The following is a 20,859-nucleotide window of genomic DNA, read 5'->3' as shown; positions in this document are numbered from 1 at the left end:
CTAACTCTCAGCAAGAGAGTGTCGAATTGTTCCTTTAAATCAGGATATTCCCATAGCTCGCCAGTAAAGATTATCCTCATTATTGATCAATCTTAAAATTATTTTCTCAATTAATGGATTAATTGTTCAACTGGTCAAAAAAATATCAGGATGATGCCATCATACAGCTATTTGTTTGACCATCTAAGGTCTAAAATTAAATATTCGATTTCTGACTGCACAGGACAAAGAAAAGCAGCAAATTCACCAAATTAAGAAGCCAGATTATTTTTTCTGATCGATTAATCAACTTAACATTTAAGCTCTGGTAGCATCAGCATTTGCTCCTTTTTGAGAAGAATTTGAGAGGATTCTTCACAATGTGAATATGAAAACAACATTATTACACAGATTCATTTAATCCATTAATCACACTGTATCCTAGAGACAATACCATGAATGTCAAGTTTAATAAGTACTCTGACCTGCGCAGAGCATTAGCCAATCAGTTAATTAAGTAATTGATGTTCAGATCGGTGCTGAAAATGTGCATCTGGTCACTGATCCGCAGGTGGCAACCGAGCAGAAACATCCCAGCTCCTCCTCCACGCTGCCGGTCAGTCAGTCAGTCATTGAACAGCTATGCAGAAGCTGGTGAAGGCAGACCTGAAAGAAGCCCTTCATCATGTTTCTACTCATTAAGTCAGGACCTCATTGCCATTCAGCTGACAACAAGGCACAGTGGAGCTGTTCTAATTGCTTCCTGTCGCAGCGAATGGGGGACAGCATATGGAGGAAAGAGCGGTGAGCGGTGGGATGATGGTAAGCCCTCTGGACTGGTGTGAGAGTCTTGCTCTAAAGCATCCATATGTCACACGGCTCCCTTTAGGCTGGGTGGTCCCTGCCGCCCTGGATTCTCTGGATGCAAACATGCTTAAGTCATGGGAATGGGGAAAAGAAAAAAAAAAAACATTCTCAAGGCATCAAAGGCCCAAAATATGAATGGCTGAATGTCGCTAGTCACAGGCATAGGTGATTTGATCTCATATCTCACTCCATGCACGCCTCTGTATCTGCTCTGCTGTGACAAATGCTGGATATGGTTGTGATAAACTATGGATCCAGTCATGGGAACGACGCATTCAGATTATGGACAGTGCGCTCAACTTCTCCGTGAGGGATGAATTACACGCTGTCACATGAACTCTGTAGCTAATAAAGTGAGTCAGTGGCCATGCCAGGATGGTAAGAGGGCTTTACATTACACATGTATTTATCCTGCAGAGTGATTTAGGCTTCCATGTTCAATCCAATCAGAGTGTTACATGTCATAACGATGGATTACCAGAGGGCAACATCATGCTACGAGGGATGTCCCAAAACACGTTCATCTTTATCCACTGATTTGTAATCTGAACTCCCGGATCAAAAGCTGATGCTGAGAGTATCAACACCCCCACATACAGCTCTGATGCTCTCCACCCACACCAAGCTGTGTTCAGAAAATACTACTGAGAACATTTCAATCTTTGTTCTCGTGCTAATAATGTACAACGTCTTGTAGCTTTGCTGTGCGAAACAAGGCGGAGAGTCTACAGCCATGCTAACAGCTCTGTGAGGCCATACTGGAGTACAGAGGCACGATGGGCTGTTGTGGTGTTCACAATGGCTGCTGCTGTTGCACACGTGTGGTATAATGTTTACCATATCCACCACCTTAGTTTAAGGTGTTAGCACTGAATGCAAAGTACAGATGAGGCTCATGTGAATGTCAATGGTTATGGAAGTATTCACTCATCTAGGGCTGCAACTAACAACTGTTTTCATTGTTCATTAACTATTCGATTACTTTCTTGATTTAATCAATGAGTGGTTCGGAAAGCCCATATTGACATCCTCAAACATCTTGTTTTGTCCACAACTCAAAGATATTCAGTTTATTGTCAGGGAGGAATAAAGAAACCTCCTGGTGGCACTAGAGGCGAAGTCAACAAAGTCAGCGAGATTCATCGTTAAGAGGCTGTGAATGTTATTTATTGACGATTTATTTCAGTTATCAGATATTTTACTGGATAGGTGAAAGTCTGTCCTGCTGGTGGCACCACAGGAAAAGTCATTCAGATTCATCCTCAGGGAACCATGAATGCTAATCCATCTGACAGTTGCTGAGGTCACTGAGTTTGGACTGAAATGTTGGACCAGCCGAGTGTGGATAAAAATGTCTTTTACTTGTGCTTGTGTATTCATTTGCTGGAGACTTAATCTGTAATTAGGAAAGCAAAAGCAATATATTGGAGTTTAATGAGACTGTGCTGGGTAAAAATCTCATATGGAAAGCAAATGAAAATGCCAAGAGATGAAGGGTTCTGTAATTAATGAATTGGAGATTTTTCTCTGCACGGTAGCCTTTTAAAAGGGGGCCGTACCGTGACTGTAATGGACCAAGCGAAGGCAGGAGAGGACAGACTGCAGTCCTCAGTGGCTCATTATAGTTAGAGAGGAGGAACAGAAGGAGTAGTGCAATATGACAGAGATGTGTCTGAATTTCTAATGGTGAGCGCCTGTGTTGCTGATGTCAGGGCTAAACGGGAAGTGGAACATTCCACCTTAGGTTGTATTCGTTAGTATTCCAGCGGTAAGCTTCGGCTAATGGAGCCTGACTGTTTCCTTCATTCACAGGAACGAGCATGGCTCTCCTCCCTCCTCCCTTCAGGACCCCATCCCCCATCTCCTAACCCCTACATCCACGCCACAATCCCACTCTCCACAGGCAACTTCTGCGAGAGCTCCCACCAGCCATCAGCGAACATAAGCGTCAAAACATCAGGACAGAAAGTGTCTGTGGACGTTCGCCCGAGGACTGCGAGACAGACGGAGGGCCACAGTCTGGATTTCCTGCTCTACTGAACTCTGCACGGGCAAAAAGGAGACAAGCAAGCTGCCTGTCTTAATTTGAAAATAACAAGAAGGTGTAACCAGACCATTATTTTGGCTCAAGTGTGCTTTTTAATCAATGCCAGTATACAGTTGTCTATGTTTGCGCAGCCAAACATCATCAGCATCAACATGAGTGTGGTCACAGCCAGAGTGCTAAGTAGGCCACAGCATGGTATGTGACCCACGAGATGGCTCGAAGGCCCCTTTTTGTTTCTCAACCATCTGATATTCTGCCCGCTGAGGTGGAAACTTACCCCTCTGAACCAGAGGAGTAGGAACTGAAGCCTTCGGTATCAGTTACACGGTGAGGTTAGATGTTTTACGTTTTCTTAAAGAGACACGTAAAAAAACTCCTATAGGCGTCACCGCCTATAAAATCATCCGAAATAAACTGTCACAACTCGAACAACGCTGCATCCTGTTAGACCTGTTGAGAAATAAATGAGGAGATAATTGCTTGACAAACGTGTTTTGTAGACCATGCAGTTATCTCTCTTCACTGCTGCAGGGGAGAGATTAATATCAGCAGGATCTGAGTTTTCTCCATCCCAGCTGGACCAAAAAGGCAGAGATTTCAGGGATGCAGCTGATGTAAATGACATGAAGTTAGTGCTAAAGTCAAGCAACTTGCCCCGAGCATCCAAACATCCCTGCCAGATCGAATTCTTGTGAGGCACCTGTGCCTTCAAAGAGGACTAAACTCCATCAGCTCAAGACATCCGCAGTGTAATACACTCCGCCTGACCTCAAGCGCCCAGTAAATAGAAAAACGCCTTTTTCAAGAACAGCTGTGACAACGAACTACATGTGAAAACATGGGCATGATTCCTGTTTTTTGTTGTTTTTTTAATGAGAAGATAACAGATCTGTCCCACCAGATTGTGCGTCCATGACAGAGGAAAATGTCCTCCTTGGTCACCTCTAGGCAAAAACACCATCAAGCCCACTGAGATTTTTATCTCATGTGCTGACTTGAGATAGAGGATATAATATGTGTTAAATTGAGCATGAATAAAGCTTTCTGTTAGCAGGGGCCTTTTGTTACCCTCTCCGCACCATCTTCAGCTCATGTCTGCCTAGCTCGTGTCTGTCGTTTCTAGGCCACCATCACCACAGCTCAACTACACCATCACAGCCCTGCCGTGTCCACAAGCAGGCCAACTTAGTGGAAAACCCTCGGCTGTGTATGCATCACCCCTGCTGTGCAGCATTTGGCCCGAAACGTGGTCCACGCAAGTATGTGTACGCTGATGTTTTGAGGTACGCAAGATCGATTTCATGCATAGCGGCGTTCTGGAACGAATCGCCTGAAGAATCTTAACATAACACAAGCATGAGCTGCAGTGTGAGCGTTGCAGCTCGGAGCGCTATAGTCTGAAACAACAAACACCCTTCTGTTTAGGCTCACCATGGTGGATCAGTTCGATGAAGCTCTTGCTGAACGTATCGGGGGAGAACCGCACGCATAGACAACGCCTCTTCAGACAGGAATGAAATTGAAAATTATACTGTGGTCATGGAAAAGCTTTGATTAGCTCCGTATCACCCCTGTCAGGACTGAGGTTTGTTACTTCCACAGGTGGAAGAGCACAGGCTGGGTATATTCACTGCGAGCGTCTGCGCCTGCTGGGCCAGGCGTTGTCATTTGCGTTGGCGTACTTGCGTGAAGCGTATTTCAGGCCTTCGCTCAAACACAAAACAGAATCTCACAGTGGAGCTTTTTCATTCTGACAGCGCTGTTGTTTCGTGATCTCTGCGCGTATATCAAACTATATGAAACCTGACTCCGGTGGAAACAAGAAGATGGAGACAAAGACAGATGAGATGAAATCTGACATGTGTCATGTCAAAAAACACAAAGCATCAGCGTGTGTATTGGTTGGTAGAGCCGACTTGAACACTAAAAACTGAAACTCCACAAAATCTGGAGTGAGCTTACAAAACTCTGAGGTTGATATCTCCTCAGAGAGCCCTGGAGTGCAGAGCTTGACTGCAGCTTTTTGCAGATTACGAGCCCTGAAGCAGGCTGAATAAAATCCCTTCCTCACCTGCTCTACCTCATTTCAGAAGTAGGCATCGCCGGCTGGATGACGTTCAATTCTGAAACTGATTGCTCTAACCTGAGTAAACACAAAGCCAAAAGCAGATGTAGCACATGAAAACAGCGCACTGAGTGAGCTGAACACTCCCAAGAATCTTGTCTCATAAAACAAAAACAAATGAGGCTTTAACGCTTCGCCTAATCCAAAGAACACAAAAAATAATCTGGGTTAAATGAGGGCAATCAAACGGGACCTCACTGTGAGAATGTAGTCAGCGTTAAGTATTAAGTACAACACATGATACCAGTAGAAAGATTAGCAGTCATGCACAGGGAGCTCCGCCGCCCGCTTTAGGAGCAACATTTACCCATACTGCCTTGGGAAACAGCCACAAGGACACATCCAGCCTGCACTGCACATTCACTAACTGTCAGTAAAGCTCAGCAGCTTTTGTGCCGAGCCCCATTCATACACATTAAACGGGTCCTCTGTGGCTGCTGCTGTATCTGTTTCCCTCCATCGCCACTTTCCACTCTCCTCTATCTACTCATCTCGTTCTTCTCCTCCAGGCAGGAAGGACTGTGGTCGCAGAATGCGGCTGGTTCTTCTATTCTCAGGCAAATAACAGTCTTTTCGCTCACTCCACCCCATGTTTCTGCCATTAAATCAAGGTCTGAGGACACCTTTCCAAAACAGCACAAGTTCAGAGGAATGCCTGGGGGGAAGTGCGCCGTGCATCTCGTCATCTCATCGACCTCAAAGGACAGCCCTGACGTTATTCTCTAGTTTTCTTTCTCAAAGACACCACAACCAACGATGCATTGGACCGTCTCTTAATATATTCTGACTAACTAACCGGCCCTGTCTGTAGCCCCGAGTCAACCCTAACGAAGACGTGAATCTTCTAAAATGGGTCACAACCATCGGGTTTGATTTGAAAACATCAGGCTGAGTAATTTCCTCAAACAGCTTGGCACTGTAGTTTTTAGCAAACATTAGTCTAACGGGAGTAAAAGATATAATCACAACGATTTTAAAACCACAGAAGTTTGAAAGACATCTGCAAATTATCTGCTTAAATATATCTTTATTTTGCATTTAAAATATGATCATGTTAGAAAATACAATTCTGAATTAGCATCTAATTTTAGCCCAACTTCTTCTGTGCAAATGGCTTAGGCTAGAATGTCTAAATATAGATGTCTGTGATGAGAACGTTAATCCTCTGAGTCCTGAAATTATGGCTGGAATTCATGTGACTCTTTTCACTCAAAGACATGAGAAAATACTGGTGTCCGCTTCGACTACCTGCCGGCTTCCACCACATCATCTAAGAGAGCACGAGGCCTCTTTTCGCACGTCATCAGCACAACCACGTGGGAAAGAAATGTGAAATATGACGCCGTCCATGGTTTCTTAAAAAATATCCTGAGAGGCTGTCAGGAGGACACGGCGGATGGAGAGAAAATGGGTTGTAACGGGTTGTAATAGATGGCAGCTGTAGAACAGGTGTGAGACAGTCTGGGAGATTAGGAGGCAGTGAATAAATACCACCACAATAAACTGGAAGAGCCATGACATTAGGAAAAGGATCCCTCCAGCTTCACCCATGCATTCAATAACTTAACATCATGCAGTTGCCATGCCAACCTGTTACCAGACTGCTGCTGCTATGATGAAATCGGGAAATGCTTCTTGGCCACTGTGCAGTAATGAAGAGTCCCACTCTGACATTAGCATTCCCATCAAGAAACACGGCTGCTCGAGCGGGTTTTAACAACTCACCGAGATGTCAAAGAGCTCCTCTGTGTCGTCCAACATGCGGACCCTGATGGTGACGTGTCGTCCGGGGGGCATGGCCGGGGGTCTGTGCCCGGGGTCCAACGTACTGATGCCAAGAGTCTCGGGGGCTCCGAGACGCTGCCCCGCTCCAGAGGAAATTGGCTCTGGGTCTGACTCTGCCATGATGCACTGCAACGCTCGCTGCCCAGCCTGCACAGAAGCCAAGAGAGGAAAGTCAGGAAGGCAGACACTCACCTGAGTAGTGAGAAACATCCCGGTGACATGAGATGAACGCATCAGGGCTCAGAGGACAGGGTGCACAACCTCCTGTGTCACACTAGCAGAGCATTTGCAAACGCAGTATTTGCACTCGCCGCTAATGGCTGATAATTGTTGCCTGCGGGAGAACCAATTACTGTTAAAAAAAAAAAAAAAAGAAAAAAGTTCCAAGCATGTTCTCGATTTCAAAGCACAAATCAAGCAGCCCTAATTTGATCTGACAGACGAATCACGATGCTGCGAGTGTAAAATCAAACGGTCAATACAATGATAATTGATTCAGGAAGTCGTGAGGGCACACAGACATATACTCGGCTTTAACAGGTCTCAAGGGCATCAAGGCAAATGCATAAGGACACTGTTAGAAGAGATGTGAACTGAGTGAGAAGTGTAATCACAGGGCAAAAGGTGAAAAATAGTAACAGAGAATAGACTCAGCTGTGACCACACTGTCCTGCTATTATTCTGCTGCTTTTAAAGGTTCACAGCAAGTTTACCTTTCAGTCATTTCCTATATTGCAACAAATAACCTGCATACTTAGCTAACTGTAATGAATAAACAGTTTAAAAAGTTAGCTGAAAGTAATGGATTTCCATAAATGGTTGAGGTGATTTGACACTGCCACTTCCGGTAATGGAGGTCAGACGTTCACTTCAACCTGTAGGAGCAGGATCTAGAACTATGTGACTCTGTTTGTGTTTGTCCCAGGTGGAGGACCGTGTCTGGACAAAGTCGTGGACTCATTCTGGGTTTACACACAAGCCGGCCACTGTCCATCCCCCGCATGTGTGCAGCCAGATCCCCCCAAGGCCCTGCTGTCCTGCTTAATTCCCTCTTCATTGCACATTCCAGCAGGCTGATGTCATTCTCAGACCTCACCAAGTGGTTCATCGGAGCACTGAGGCCAGTGGGCAGTTGTTCAGCCGCCGCAGAGGTGAATGACTGCTGCCAAGTTTAAGCTGAGAGCTGAATAAGGCATTTCAAAAGGAGTGGATAATGTAATCCAGCAGAGTGCATGAAGAAAATAGGCCAAGGACAGCGGATAGACAAAATTCTGTCAGATGATGGTCTGCCCGATGCTCAGGAGAGGTGCATAAAGGTTCACACTTTGGCATTTTGACTAATCGATTATCCAGATTTTTGGCAACCAATTATCCAGATCGATCACTAATAAATTTCCTGACTGGTCATTTCATCACTGCTGACTGTGTTCTGATAGCTGGTTCAAAAATATCCAGATGTGTTCAGTTCCAAAGCTGACCAACCTCCCATATAGTCCTTACATGGTCCTGCTGTCTATTAGTCATAAAACAAGTTATTAAACTAAACATCAAATATTTATCTGAGTTGTACACATTTAAATGTCAGGCTGTTTGAGTTTCTGTCCTTCCCCATGCTATCATAACTTTGATAGCTTAAAGCTAGACCAAAACAAGGGATTCAAAAGGATTTGGATTCAACAAGCGGATTCAGGTGTGCTGAAAAGCTATTAAACCCCAACCATGAGGGCCAAAGTGTTTGGAGAGCAGTCAGCGGGCTAACACTCCCTCGGGGTGATGGAAACCAGACTAACTGCTGTCACCGGGGGGCGTGAATGGAAACACACACATTTTTCAATTCAAGTCCAGTCATTTATGACATCTGATCCTCACACAGTCATCACTCAGCGGCCCTTGCCTTGATTATTGGTGAGTGTCATACTGAGTCTGTAAATTCAGGGCTTATATGACCTGCACATGCATGCCCTGTAACCAGACACTCCTCAAACAAAGCCCTGGTGAAACAGAGGACAGTCAAAGAGTTGAGACAGTGATTATTTCAGCCAACGCATACCCTCCCCTGCACCAGGGATCATTTATCAACCACTCATGAGTCTAGGTTTGTGTGCTCCTCTGAATAGGTAACTCAGCCTCAGACAAACACACAAAACAGTCACCAGTTGTACAGCTGGCACCTTGTTCCAGGGGCCGGACCGTGACATAAAGCACAGCCGCCCCGCACACAGTGCCAGAGGGGCGTTTACAGCCCCCTGAGTGCTTCTCAGGGTAAATCACCCTGCCTTTGAACTTGTTTGCTTGAAATTCCCCACAAGTGTGCAACATGGACCTGTGGCTGCTGGCTTAGAGTCTCTGGGGTTGTAACAGTGGCTCCTCTGTGTGCAGGGGCACACGGGGCCCCTCGGTGCGGGTCCAGCGCCGCACAGCTGGAATCCTTTAGTGACAGCTGAATGGCCAGAGGCCGCGGCTGATACAGCCAGCTGCTGTCTACCTGAGGGAAGCTCCCAAAACAAAAAGAGCTCAATTTCCTCTGGGTTCTGCAACAGACACTGATATCTGGGTGTGGCAGGCATTGCATGAATCACTAGAAGTTCCCACTGAATTACTGGCACCGTGACATGTGTTCATGTGTAAAAAGAATGACAACCAACAGGATACATGCGTGTTGGAACCAGAGCCTGGCTGCCATTTAAGCCTCTCTAAAGAGCCTCAATGGTAAGTAAGACACATAGTGCAGAAAATGGTGAGGAGAGGTCTTTCCCTCCACGCAGACCCACCTCACACAGCCTGGTACTGTGATCACACCAATCATGTAATGTAGGTTAATAGAGCAGGCTGCTGTAATCCTCAGGACATTATGAGCCAGTACAGTAGATGTGACATTAATGCACCGCCTGGACTCACATGGACAGCCTCTGGAAACTTAGTGACAGACAGAAAACGCACACCTCCTTCCAACATCGGATGATTTAAATGTCACATGAAGCGTTAACAGCAGCGACTGCGGCGTCTGCACGCATCCATACAGCGAAGGTATAGACGTGCCATGCAAACCGCACTGGAGGACGAACAGGACGGTCACTGGCTGCAAGATTTTCACACGGAGCGATAGTTATTTCCCTCCCTCGAAATCCACAGGATCACATAAACAGTACAGCAAAGATACTCCCAGGACTTAACCCTAATCTCCTCAAACAAGTTGAATCACTTCCCTTAAAGAGCACACAGGGAGAGGACTTGGCGCTGCGCGATACTTACCGCTTCTCTGGAAATGCACGCTTATGCACACGTCTGTATTTCCCAGCTGAGAGGAGATATCACATCCACGTCCAGCGGTGGTGACTCAAGAGAAGCCCGGGTGGAGTTTTAGGCGCTGCTCGTACCGGGGAGGAGGCTTTCTGCGGTCGCCATGGCGGACGACTGAGTGACTGAGCCGCGGAGAGACGGGATTACACTGAACCGAGCGGCGGATCCACTGCCGGTGCCTTTACTCAGACAATGAAGGAGGCGCTGCACCTCCACCTTCTCAGCAGCGCCGGGACACGGAGCAACAGCACCATCTAGCGGTGGCAGCTGGAACAACCCAAACCACATATAAAACAAGCGGCTCCCAAGCTGTTTGAATGTGACCCTTCAAAATGAAGCTGTTTACTTTTCACCTCACATTCTAGGTCATAAAATTTGTTTTATTAGTGCAAAACAACAAACAGGCAGCGTACTGTGTGTGCTGTGTACTGCGTAATGATATAACAACAGAGGTAAGTATTGATAGAAATGAAAACAAAGTGAGAATTGAAAGATGAAAACTGTTCTGAAGGACTAAAAAATACTCGGAAGAAGAGAGAAGCAAAAGGGAGAAAATTTTTTTGCTTTGAAATCCATAAAATCCCTTGTAAATCGTGGATGTGAGGGAGTCTGAGAGAGCAGAGGCCCGACACACTAAAGCATGTGGGCCAGTACCAATATCAATAATTTCAGTAACTGAGATCCAAATGAAATCTGACAGCAGCACACCTTTGATGGAGGTTAAAGTGTTGGCCGTTTAAAATTCATAAAAGCAAAAATTTGAGTTGAAAAAGTTTTTCTCATTCCATCGATTATCTTGAGACCCTCTCAGATTTAGTTAGGGATGAGTAAATAAATGAATAAAGTCATATTGCCATTGAAAATTCATGGTACTCAACAGTGAATTGAATCAACTTTTTTGCAGTTTATACATGTTATTAAATTTGTTTTTGGCTTTTCAGTATTCCTGTTTGGGCTTATCAAATGTCATAAAATATAATAAATAAAATGTATGGATTCTGCCACCCCTTTTATTAGCTCTAAGGTCAGAGAAATCATCTTGTTCCACACTGTCTGGCAATCTGTGTTTCCTGGGTAAAAATCAATCATCAAATGGAAACGTCTAGATGTGTTGTGCATCATTTTATACACATAAGCATAGAAAAATTTGCCTGACATACAATACCTGACATCTTTGGAAATGCTGGAACCTCCACTAGACCTCCACTTTTACAGGCAGCATTATCACAGAAGTCAGTGCGTGAGTCAAGATGATAAACAATCGTGGCAAATAAATACAGGAATGTATTACAGGAACCCAGAGTCTCTGACTAATGTATACATGCTGTCAAACAGGCACCTGCCTGAATTAAACAGACTCTCTGTGTCTTATTTATATTAACAAGTGGGAGTAGGTAATACCCTGCACTCTGCCCCCTCCTGGCTGTATGTGTAATGTGTAATGTGTAATTTTATGTTTGTACAGAGAGTAATACTGATCCAAGGAGATCAGAGGTCGGGTCAGTCATGCAACAGAGTCCACTGGAGCTGCCAGAGATTCTTTGGGTTGCTCAAAGACACCTGTGCAAAACAGCTGAAAGACACTCTTTTCTTTTGCAGTGTACAATGCAATGACTTAGCCCCTCTTCATTTGCATTAGTGAGGTGGATTTTTGGCACAATGTGGTTGAGAGAGGCGATGACACAAAGTCTGGTTTGCCCTCTGTGATGCTTACTGGCGGCCTATAATACCACCCAAGACCAAGCCAGGGTCCATTGGCAGGTGTTAAATTCTGCAATTAAAAGCTGCACCACCCCCACCCCTGCATACGACAGGAGGACTCTGTAAAGCACTGCCACATCAACACCAGTTGAAAATCAGTTTAAGCTGCAGCCTTGTCACCAGGCGAAGGAAGCCAGTGACATTAACTTGGCATGACCATTCTGTTTTTGCTGCCCGAGAGGAAAACACTGTGTCCAGGCAGAGAATTTATTTCATCTCTGTAAAAATCCAACAAGAATCTGTAATACTAATCAACTTGTGGATTGTTCCACCACTGAATTATGTATCATGGGGAAAAGTCATGGCATGTCTAAGCCTAAGGATTGATACTGTTGGAATACCACACTGTGCTAAGATCCCAAAAACAGATTAATCTGGGGGGCTTGAATGAGTAAAACGTGGTGAGAGTTATATTTAAAGCCCTGCTTCAATAAACTATACATTGCGTATTTATTGCATATTATGAACCTATTATGATGCTATTTGTAACATAGACATGTAAAAGCTGGCACAGTACTCATATACTGTCTTTGTAGTTGTTTTGTGTCTGTAGAATTTTTTTTCTCTTTATGGTTGTTTCATTGTGGTCATTTTTTCAAGTCTTTATTTTTCATCTCTAAGGTAGTTTTGCCTCTCTTTGCAGTCATTTTGCATCTCTGTGGTCATTTCTTTCTCTTTGTGGTCATTCTGTGTCTCTTTGTGGTCATTTTGCATCAATTAATGGCTGTTTTGTATCTCTTTGCAAACATTTTTGTCTCTCCCTGGTCATTTTCCTTCCTCCAGACACTTGAAACAGAGGTTCTGGTCCAGCAGCCCTGGGCCTGTACCCTGTAGGCCTGTTCTGTAATCCATGCATGATACTAAGACGCAGGCCACCCTCTGGCCCTCGCCATGGATAAATCAACCACTTAACAGTCTATTGTCTACTTTGTATGATCAGAAAGATGTACTGCCTATGTCCTTCTATTGCTAAGTGTTTGTTGCTTTGTATTCATGCTTCTCCCTCCTTTTTTGCAGATAGTGGCCTGGAGCTTTGGCGCGGGCCCACTCCTCCATGTATGTAGCTGCACAGAGGGACAGGGATAAAAGACAAACAGAGCATTGGGAGACTGAAACTGGGCTTTTTTCTTCTTCTTCTTTTTTTTTTTGCTTGTCTCTATTTCATGTCTGCTGCTCGCCCACCTTCTCACTGGCAGGAAGAGAAGTCTCCTACGCCTCAGTGGTGTGGGACTGAAGATGGAGAAATCACACTCAGTGTCTTGGCAGCTTCAGAAGCCCTCTGGAGGCACTGATTTGGAACTGAGGCAAAGATGAACATGTCAGCAGGAGCGTGAAAACGCTGCAGCGAGAAAGAGAAAACAGGCAAGAGACAATGCTGTTTTGGATTAGTTATGTAAGCAATCAAGATTTTGCGCCATGTTCTTAGTGATCTCTTATCCAGTTATGCAATAGCAAATGAAATTACAAGTCGGCTTCACACTGATCACTATAGGGTGAGGAAACACTTGTACACATAGAATAATTACATTCCTAAAGTACTATTCATTTATACCGTATGATTTCCTTTCAGCTCAGTGTACATTTATCTGACTTTATTAACTCTTGAGCTCATACATTTACATCAGCTAGGAATTTTAACTTTTTAAATATATAACCAGAAATTAGCTTTCTTGTTTTCTTCAACACCATCTACTGGATCTTAAGGGGTTCAAATGCCCCCCCCCCCCCAGAGCAAACATTAGCTTCTGGGCCCCTGTTAGCCCACATTTCCTCCCACTCTCTGTTCAATGTATTTCTTTGCTGGAACACTACCTGCTAATTTGATTAAACACATTAATTTAGGATTATGCAACATCTAAGCACAGAACTAATGACTGTCTTAAAAACCTGAGGTACTTCAGGCAGGCGCAGAAGACATTTTATAATCCCATGTTCCACACACCCTCCGATCATGCATGTCCACCACCACCACTTATCTCTCACAGTGGGGGTCCATATAAACATTTGAAGCTCACCCCCCCCCCGGATTAAAACAATGTTGCTGCTACACTGCTGCTTGCTATCAGAAATCAAATTCCCTCCATCTCTACAGCCTATGTTTGCATGTTTCTGATGTGTGTGTATGCAGTTGTCGGGACATCTGGAGTTCCTGGGCCCCTGGGCTGGTGCCCACTTTGCCCCGTTCATCAACCAGCCGATCCACTGACAAGCTTTTTCATCTACTAATGTATGCACCTTACTATTCCTGCACTGCAGACATCGACAAAGCTCATCAATACTCTAATTTATCAGCTAATTTGAAATGCTTGTGCACCTTATTATAAGCGATGTCACTTTGCATCACTGTATACATAAAAGCAAGTTTTTATTTACCTGTAAGCACAACTAACCCAACATCACATGCAGGCTCCGAGCCAGTGCTGCTCACATCTGAGACCCCTTCAACATCTTATTACTATCTTCATCCATCTTTACAACAGAGCCGACATCAGCAGGTGTTGTCTGAAAGAAATTGGTGGGAAATTATTTAAAAGGTGCGTATGGACTCAGCAAGTTCTGCATTCGAATGAGTTCCTGATCATTTTTATTGAAAGACACCAAAACAAGGATCCCAAAGCGCTCACATGCACAGAGGAAAATGTGTGTATGTAACACAGAGACAGTGCCAGTCACAAAAACTTGATGGTGGTAAGATTCAAGTGATTATATGCACAGGGATTCAAGGAACTGTGACATAGAATACTGAGTCACATCATCAGCAACTTCTCACTGAAGTATCAGTTTCATGTCTGCAGCAGAGTTCACTGTAACTAAGTGTTTACTTATATTACTTGTGTATAATTTTGAGGTACTTGTACTTTACTTTTTATTTTCATTTCATGTTACATCATACTTCATATTTAATAATACTCTGCAATGTAATATTGTACCTTTTTACTCCACATTATTTGCCAGCTTTGGTTATAAGCTACTTGATAGATTGATGTTATTAATACAAAATATAATCATAAATTAATAAACACATTAATTCTGATGTATTATTATAGATTAAGATACCCAGCATTATGTAAAGTAGTTAAAATTAGTTCTACTTTTACCAGCTGCAACAATAAAGCTATTGATATGCAATCAATCAATAATCATAATCCAATTATAACATTAGATATAGAATTTTCAAATGTGTCATTCTGCATAATGAGTAGTTTTACTTTTGGTAAATTTTAGCAAGACTTTGCTGCAAATGCTTAAAATGTTGAATGCAGGGCTTGTAATAGGGTATTTCAATATTGCTTTATTAGTACTTTTACTTGACTAGAAGATCTTGTCATGACCTTCACTCGTCGTGCAGATGGATCTGTTGACAAGCTCATCCTGGAACTTTTTAGGAATATTCATTAATGTCGGCTTGGAAATCAATTGTGACTATGCAGAGTATCTATAATATTATGTTTACTGTATGTATGTATATGTGTACATATATACAGTATATAATGCAAATCTTCTACTGCTTAGCCTCATCAAATTTCCATATCATCATCCAATGGCCTATTCAAAGTACCTGACAGCCATCCGAAACACATTTTTTAACATTTCCACACAATATGCTTCCCTGGGTGTATTCACCTTAAGAGGGGATAGAAGATGGAAATGAGATTCCATTTCTATTTTAATCCCAGCAGCAGCAGCAGCAGCAGCAGCAGCTGCATCTCCTGCCCTGTCACTGTTTCCCACCAACTTTGAATACCGGGTCATTAGAGTCGGAGCTAGACTTTTACATTTCTCCAACCCCCACTGTTCTAGTCAGTCTGAAGTGAGTCTGGACCCACACACACACACACACACACACACACACACACACACACACACACACACACACACACACACACACACACACACACACACACACACACAGAGTGAGTAACTACAGTCTAATTGCCAGTGCTGCTAGGCTTGGCTCACTTAAATGTCTGTCTCTCTATTTGGACCCCCCCCATGCTTATATTCTATATATTTTATGACAGTTGATGCTTTGATAAAATGGAGGAATGAGGGCATTATGTGTGAGCGTCTCTGTGTGTGCGTGTGTCAGTGTATGTGTGACAGGCTGCATGCATATAATTAAGAGTCATAAAAACTTACAGCGGGAATCTACTGAAATCAGCAACATTTGTATTCATTTTCATGTCGGTTGAATCACATCCCTGATTAGTTTTTAAGTCTTTAATCAAAGCGTGCACTCTTTGCCCCATCAGTTCCCATAAGGCTCTTTTCTCTTAATGTTTACAAAACAAGACTTAAACGCGAGCAACACTTGAAAATGCCAAAAACATCAGCACAATCTGTTAAATTCACTGATACATTTCATAAAATGTATATCTGCTACAGAGTGCAATGACTATGCTTTTATAATCTATCCTACTGTGTAAATCCCCTCTAAATAAAGCATCAAATCGAACCCTATTGATCTCAATCCGAAACATTTCTTCACTAATTAGAGAGTCAATCAATTACATGATGTTCTGGATTCATTATTATTATCAGCAGGTGCGATAATAACGCCTGTCTTGAGATATTTTACATCTTGGTGTCTTTTCAGTGTCCCAGTACAACTCTGACAACCCTGAAATTTCCAAGCACGACCATCCAAGGCTCAGGAATGAGGCTTCCTCCCCTCAGACATGAGCATCATGGAGCTCCTGCTGAGCCCTCCACCTCCACAAGAGATGAAATCCAGCAGGTGGGAGCCTCATCACATGCTCTATTTGCCTTTATACTGGATGTAGAAAGGCAGCGGGATTACACTGACTCTATTACTGCCACATTTCTGTTTGAATAAGTTAAAAACAATTTCCTCCTTCTCTGCCTGACTGTTATCACATTCCCATAAAAAGACTTTGTTAGATTTATATAATACATTTCTATGAAACACTATTTGCATCTTTCATCTTATTGAATTTATATCTCAGCCCTCAGTGGAGCCACACTACCTCTCCATGTATTTTATTATGTTTACGTTAACTGAGACATAAGTCAGCCTGGGAGCATTTAGTCCCGTCTCACATGTACGAATACACCAAATCCTTCAGCTGTTGTATAAATCCATATAATTAGTATCTCAATTTATAATTTTAGAGGACTACATAATAGTGACAGATGGTATAGATTTAGGTTTTAGAGTCTGTGAGGACAGTCTCACCATGATCAACAGCGACAAAACAGAAATATCCTCAGTTCCTCGTGGTCAGCTCTTCTCCATTCCTGAGGAGATGCTTGTAAAAATAAAATATTTTCAGATAATCAGCTGGGAAAACTGAGAAACTGAAAAAGTTCTGGCACAACTTCATCATCTTCCGCAGTGCGTGGAGGAGGGAAAAGTTTAGACTGGGAAAAATCACAATTTACACATAGTGTAAAGGATGCAGGAGGCGTCACTGATGATCATCAGACTCTCACAATAATCTAAAATCAACGTGTTTTCATGGTTTGATGTTGGTGAATCGGTGCTCAGGGGACTGCAGGCTTGGCCCCTTTCTCGTAATCTGTTTATGTAACATTATATATTTCTGTGCATTAGTGCTCATCTGCACATGAGAAACACAAGTAAGCACAGCGTCAATCATAATTTCTGATAACAACAGGCAGACTGGTTACCAGAGCATATGTGGGAGGTGAATGAAACAACAGACACAACTGTGCAGTCTGTACAAACTGTTTAGTGAATACCTTCGTTGTGAAACATTAAATTCATCAGCTTTGTTTGGACAATATAATATGAACAGACTTTCTCAGTTATACTAGTCGTGTCCAGGTTTTGCAGCAGTGGAAGCACGGAGGCGTGAAAGTACCAGTATCATTGATACACTAAATAAAGTCCTTAAATCAAAAGTTTACTGAAGGAAAAATCTGACATTTTGGGAAATGCACTTGTTTGCTTTCTAGCCAAGAGTTTGATATCATAAAAAATATAGAATTTATGTTAGATATACAGTTAATGCCAGCAGCCAGCCAACTTAGCTTAGCACAAAGACTGGAAACAGGGGGAAACAACTAGCCTGGCTCTGTCCAAAGGTCACACCTACCAGCACCACTAAAACTCGGAGTCTCTACTGTTTGTGTGGCAACTGGCCTAAATTTGGCTGCTTTACATACTATTGGCTAGTTAATAACCATTTACTATATTTCATAGCTTGGTCATATAGTTGATTGTACACATCCTAATCTGGAAGGTAAATGTGGTGGAGTAAAAGATTGAATACAGCTACGTACAATAACTACTAAAGTACAGTATATGAGTAAATATACTTACTTCCTTTCCGCAGATATTTTCTTGCCACCCAAACAAAATGACATTGAATAAAATGTTGCCTGTGTTGCTCCATTAGAACTACTTTCTACCGAATAAATGCTTCCCATCAGCTCAGCCTGCATCTACGATTAATGAAAAACATGATATCTTGTGATTTGGGTGAACTCACCCTTTAATGCCTGTTGCTGATGGATGATGACACACACACGTGTATCCAGTAGAGGAATTTTTCCTTGTTGTTTGCATAGATCATCCCCCCCACACACGTTCCCTCTGTTACAGCTGCAAATTAGACTGTGAAATCGACAACTCATGTGTTGCCATCTAGTTGCCATGACACCTGGTTATTAGGCCCTCTGATGGTCCTAGCTCGCCTTGTTTGTTCCATCTTCCCACTCCTGCACATCAACATTGTTTCCAATATAGAAAGGCATGAAACACCACAGGGGGGTTGAGAGTGTGGGCTGATAACAGCGCGGCTCTCTTCAGCGGTGGTGACTTCCAGCTAACGTACAGCACAAGCAATAAATACTCCATGTCAGATACAAGCACATCTGCCAGAGCTCCACAATCCAGGAAAAACAAAGCAGGCAGGCAACACCATTAGCACCAGGGAAAGAAGGATCCATGACAACATACAGGGTGCTGTTGTGCCTCTTAGTGACACAGTCAAGAAGAAAATGTTTCCTCTAAATGTGTAATTCCTCCCTTTTACATCTCTCCCTATTGATTTCCACAGTCCCTCCGTGCTGCACAGTTTCTAAAGCCTCATCACACACACACTTCAGCCTCTGTCTGGGCCATACTGAGACTTTAATGCTTCACTGATCAATGAGACGATTAAAGCAATTTATAGGCTCCTTTGTTTGGTCTGTGCATTGGCATCTCCTTCATCCTCAAAAGTGCTGAGCTGGAAGCGTGCTCCTCCTCTCCTCAGGATAACTGAACTCATGTCTCCTGGAGTTAAAGTGCACGGGGCAGACATGGCCTTTTTTGTCATGGACTGCCATATCCCACACGGACACCCCAGGGACTGTGCTGCAGTCTGAGAGCGATGGGGGTGGGGGACGTGGTGGTGGTGTGACTCATACACCCCCCGTCCCTCCCCACTTTCATCTTGACATTTGACATACTGATTTAGAGGATCTCAGCTGGAACAAACACAGCGTGTTGTGTCACAGCTGCAGTGTCTGTGCCTCTGAGCCTGTGGCTTACAGAGCCGAGAACAGGTAACAATGAGTCAGCGCCTATTTAATTCATACACCTACACTGAGAGACTCGGGGGGGTTGTTTTCAAGCAGATTTTGTTTTTCTTTTCCAGTCTGTTCCCCACTGAGATTTCAACATCTCACGATGCTGCCTGCCATTCCTTGAAAGTCATTCTTGGTGCAACTCTGCAAGGGCTTGAGGAAACGGGGGAACTGGAGTGATTTTAAAGACACCAGTCCAAGACACAAAGCTGCACAACAACTATTAGGCTGACTACTGCGAAGCATTCGGTAATCCATTCTCATTAAACCTCCGCCACTGGACAGCGACCATCTTAAACTGCATTCATGTTACCACAAACACAAATGATGCTGCTGAAGAGTGAGTGATGCCAGAGGGATTCTGGTTCCTAATGAACCCCACTGAGACCTCTCAAAATCAGCTCCTCCAGCCCTCTGCCCTGTCTCATCAGGGTGGATAAAGCACCTCCATAAGCAAGGCCACACAGGCTCGCTCACAGCTGAAGGTGGATGTTGACGAGCGCCTCAGAGGAGATGCTGGCACACACTTCCCCGGATCTATTAACTGGTGATTCACCCAGCAGGCCACTTCCATTCTGCATCAGTGATTCAAAACAATCTCTGAAATTAGTTGGGAGGAAAAAACAAGGAGAAGGGAGGACTGATAAAATAGAGGAGCCGGTCTTTTTTAATCATCTCTTGAAGCCATTTCATCTTTAAATTCAATTTTTGGTTCCTTGCCCTCTCTGACACAAGGGATTAACTCCAAATCCATGTTTCCCAAAACCGAAGGATTTATTCAAAACTACATTGGACAATAAACATACTTTTGACAGTATACTCATTGAACTATTGTTCTCCTCTTTCTTGTACAATCTGTTTTATTTTACAATACTTTGCAATCATCTGTCATTCATCAAATTCTATGACCTTACAAGGAATTTCTGCTGTAGTTAATTTCTCTAATAATATGTCTCAAATAAAAGATGATTCCATCCTATTAAACACTGAGGCTTCTGTGATAATTCATGATGAATAATAATAGATTTGTTGTTAAAGGTGAACGGAATAACAGGAAGTTCAGGGCTGTCTGAGTGCGAGCAAACACAAGGTCGAGGCTGGCCTGTGTTAGTCCAGCCTCTGCCTGACTGTTTGTCTTCTCAGAGGAATTCTGTCATTTTGAAAAGACTGCCCCTTTTCTAAGCTAAATGGGGACCTACCTACCGTAAAGAGATAAAACAATGGTTATTTTTTTGGCATCTCCCATGAGCCTCGGCCAAAGTAGAGCTTTCAAAGTCCCAGAGGAGGCGTAGTCGCAGAATGCTTACAAAACAGTGGTTTTATCTTCGGTACAAGCTTTTGACAGGGCACTATCCATCGCCTGAGATGCCACAAAAAAAGAGACTGAAACAAACGCTGGTGCACCAGAAAATTCCCTCGCTGTTTACCTTAAAATACC

At 43.4% G+C, this 20,859-nt stretch overlaps 1 protein-coding gene across 3 annotated transcripts in view; it reads right to left on the bottom strand.

The window, feature by feature from the left end:
• The window catches only part of LOC139339961 (FERM, ARHGEF and pleckstrin domain-containing protein 1), a 53,442-nt gene extending 43,152 nt beyond the window's left edge, over nucleotides 1–10,290 (bottom strand). The window contains exons 1-2 of one of the 3 annotated variants that reach the window (XM_070975435.1): nucleotides 10,056–10,290; nucleotides 6,744–6,950 (exon numbers count right to left, since the gene is read on the bottom strand). In XM_070975435.1, coding sequence (XP_070831536.1) covers nucleotides 6,744–6,923 — 180 coding nt within the window. In that variant the 5' untranslated portion in view covers nucleotides 6,924–6,950; nucleotides 10,056–10,290. The remainder of the gene's footprint in view (nucleotides 1–6,743; nucleotides 6,951–10,055) is intronic. The other 2 variants (XM_070975438.1, XM_070975437.1) reach the window with 2 other exon arrangements.
• Between the last annotated feature and the right edge of the window lie 10,569 nt (nucleotides 10,291–20,859).

The sequence above is a fragment of the Chaetodon trifascialis genome, chromosome 12 (genome assembly GCF_039877785.1).
Source record: "Chaetodon trifascialis isolate fChaTrf1 chromosome 12, fChaTrf1.hap1, whole genome shotgun sequence".
NCBI lineage: Eukaryota > Metazoa > Chordata > Actinopteri > Chaetodontiformes > Chaetodontidae > Chaetodon > Chaetodon trifascialis.
The sequence above is the reverse complement of the archived record's forward strand: the minus strand, read 5'-3'. Positions and strand labels throughout refer to the sequence as shown.